The sequence below is a fragment of the Otolemur garnettii genome, unplaced genomic scaffold (genome assembly GCF_000181295.1).
Source record: "Otolemur garnettii isolate 467f Iridium unplaced genomic scaffold, OtoGar3 scaffold00263, whole genome shotgun sequence".
In the NCBI taxonomy this organism is placed as follows: domain Eukaryota; kingdom Metazoa; phylum Chordata; class Mammalia; order Primates; family Galagidae; genus Otolemur; species Otolemur garnettii.
In genome coordinates, this window is record NW_003852658.1 from 265,190 (window position 1) to 267,200 (window position 2,011).

General features: G+C 56.7%; 1 protein-coding gene across 2 annotated transcripts in view; it reads left to right on the forward strand.

The window, feature by feature from the left end:
• The first annotated feature begins 6 nt into the window (after positions 1–6).
• DVL3 (dishevelled segment polarity protein 3) overlaps positions 7–2,011 on the forward strand; it is a 17,108-nt gene continuing 15,103 nt past the window's right edge. For both annotated transcript variants that reach the window (XM_003802843.2, XM_012813411.1), the window contains exon 1: positions 7–207. In XM_003802843.2, coding sequence (XP_003802891.1) covers positions 47–207 — 161 coding nt within the window. In that variant the 5' untranslated portion in view covers positions 7–46. The remainder of the gene's footprint in view (positions 208–2,011) is intronic.

Below are 2,011 nucleotides of genomic sequence, written 5' to 3' on the forward strand. Positions count from 1 at the left end.
CTGCCCGAGCAGGCCGCGCCCGGGCCTTGGGGCCGAGGCCAGAGCCATGGGTGAGACCAAGATCATCTACCACCTGGACGGGCAGGAGACGCCGTACCTGGTCAAGCTGCCTTTGCCCGCAGAGCGCGTCACCTTGGCGGACTTTAAGGGCGTCCTGCAACGACCCAGCTATAAGTTCTTCTTCAAGTCTATGGACGACGATTTCGGGTGAGGATGGCCCTCGCCCCGCCTCCAGGGAGCCCCGGCCCGCAGGCTTCTAGGGGCCAACACGGCCAGTCTGGACTTTCCTGGCGACACTGGCTTCTAGCCCCACTCTGACTTCTAGGGGTGACTCGGCCCATTTGGGCCCCCTTCGCTTTTTCAAGGGTCAGAGGATCCAGCCCCTTTAGAGGCTCCCGTTCGCCTCTTGATGGGGGAATGTCCCTCCCCAAGAGCAGAGTTCCTGCTCGTCAAGCCCCCTCACGTCCTCCAAGACCAGTGCCCACATAGACAGTCACACACCCCTCTACCCAGTCCCAGAGTCTACAGTGTGCCTCCTGCCCAGGGAGACACCTTTTTAGCATAGACTCGGGTGTCTGGCAGTTGGGTTTGGCCCTCTTCACTTTTTCAGCTCCACAACTCAGAGCCATATTTGGAGTATCCTGCCTCTGTGGGCTATGCTGTGGGACTTTGAGCAGGGGGAGGAGACCTGGGGGGCGGTGTGTGCTAGAGCCAGGCTGGAAGCTAGGGTCTGCAGCCCCGATGTTTGTTTAGCTATCTCCCCTCTTCCCTGTGGGCTGTTCAGATGTTGTCAGGGGAGCAGAGCGCCTGACATCCCCCCCTTCTCAGGAGTCCTCCCCAACCCAGGTGCTGATCTCCCCCTAGAATTGGGGCCATTTTCCTCCAGATGGTGGCCACGGGGGGAGAAGTTGCAAAGGGCCTCAGGGCCTGGATGGGAGGGCCAGGAAGAGTTTCTGTGTGTTCTCCATCTTCGCCTCCCTGGCAGGGTCTTCCCCTCCACCCAGCTGCAGGGCTTTGGACAGCAGTTTGGAAGCAGCAACTTCCCCTTTAAGAGGGGATGGAATGTTGGAGCCGGAAGGTTCTGTAGCAGCTGGCCTATGGGGGGGGGGGGCTGCTGATCCCCCTCGACCCCCTCCCAACTCCCAGGGGACTGGGGGAGGGGGAGGCCCCCACTCTTAACTGGGCGCTGGGCCTGGAGGACATGGGGAAGGCCTGGCAGGGCCCTCCAGGCCTGAAGGGCGCCTCTCCAACCCTAGCCTGAGGCCTGCTGCCCTCTCTGAGGTCCCAGAATCCAGTGAGAGGAAACATTCTTCTCCCTGATGTTCCTCAGTCTGGCTTCTCTCCCAGAACCAGGGTCCTCCTAGCTCTGGGAGGCAGCACCTTCTGTCTTCTGCCAGGCATGTTTTGCTGTCACTTTCTGCCTTGAAACTCAGAGTTTGATGACCCCGTGAAGTCATATGTGTGAAAGTGCTTTGTGCAGTGGGGAGTACTGTGTAGATTCTGACTGTTCTTGTTTCCCTTGTTACTGTTACTGGAGGGGGGAGACCCCTGGTGTGGTGAAGATTGTCTAGCTTCAGTCCAGAGGTAGACACCACTGATTGGCAGATTCTTAGGAGGAATCAATCTGGAAGTGATGTCAGTGAGAGAGTGGAGGCATTGGTCTGGAAGAGAAGAAAAGGATGTTAGAAGGGACTAAGATGCTGCCTCAGCTTATGGGATGGGGAAAAATCAGCCCAATACCAGCGGCTAGTGTCACCATGGATCCAGATGCCTTGAGGAACTAGAACAGGCCTGTGTCTCCACCCCGAATTTACCCGTGGGCCCAATGGGCCTCCCCCATCTCCTAAGCTCCCTTACTCTCTCAAGGCTGTTGTTGAGCCAGGCCTAACCAGGGAGGTAAAAGGGCCTTCATTATGTTCACTCATTATTTACATAATATATTTCTTTAAATCCACTGTTAAGCTTTTCTTAGCTTGACCCAATCAATAATATGAAATCACAGGTCTGATTT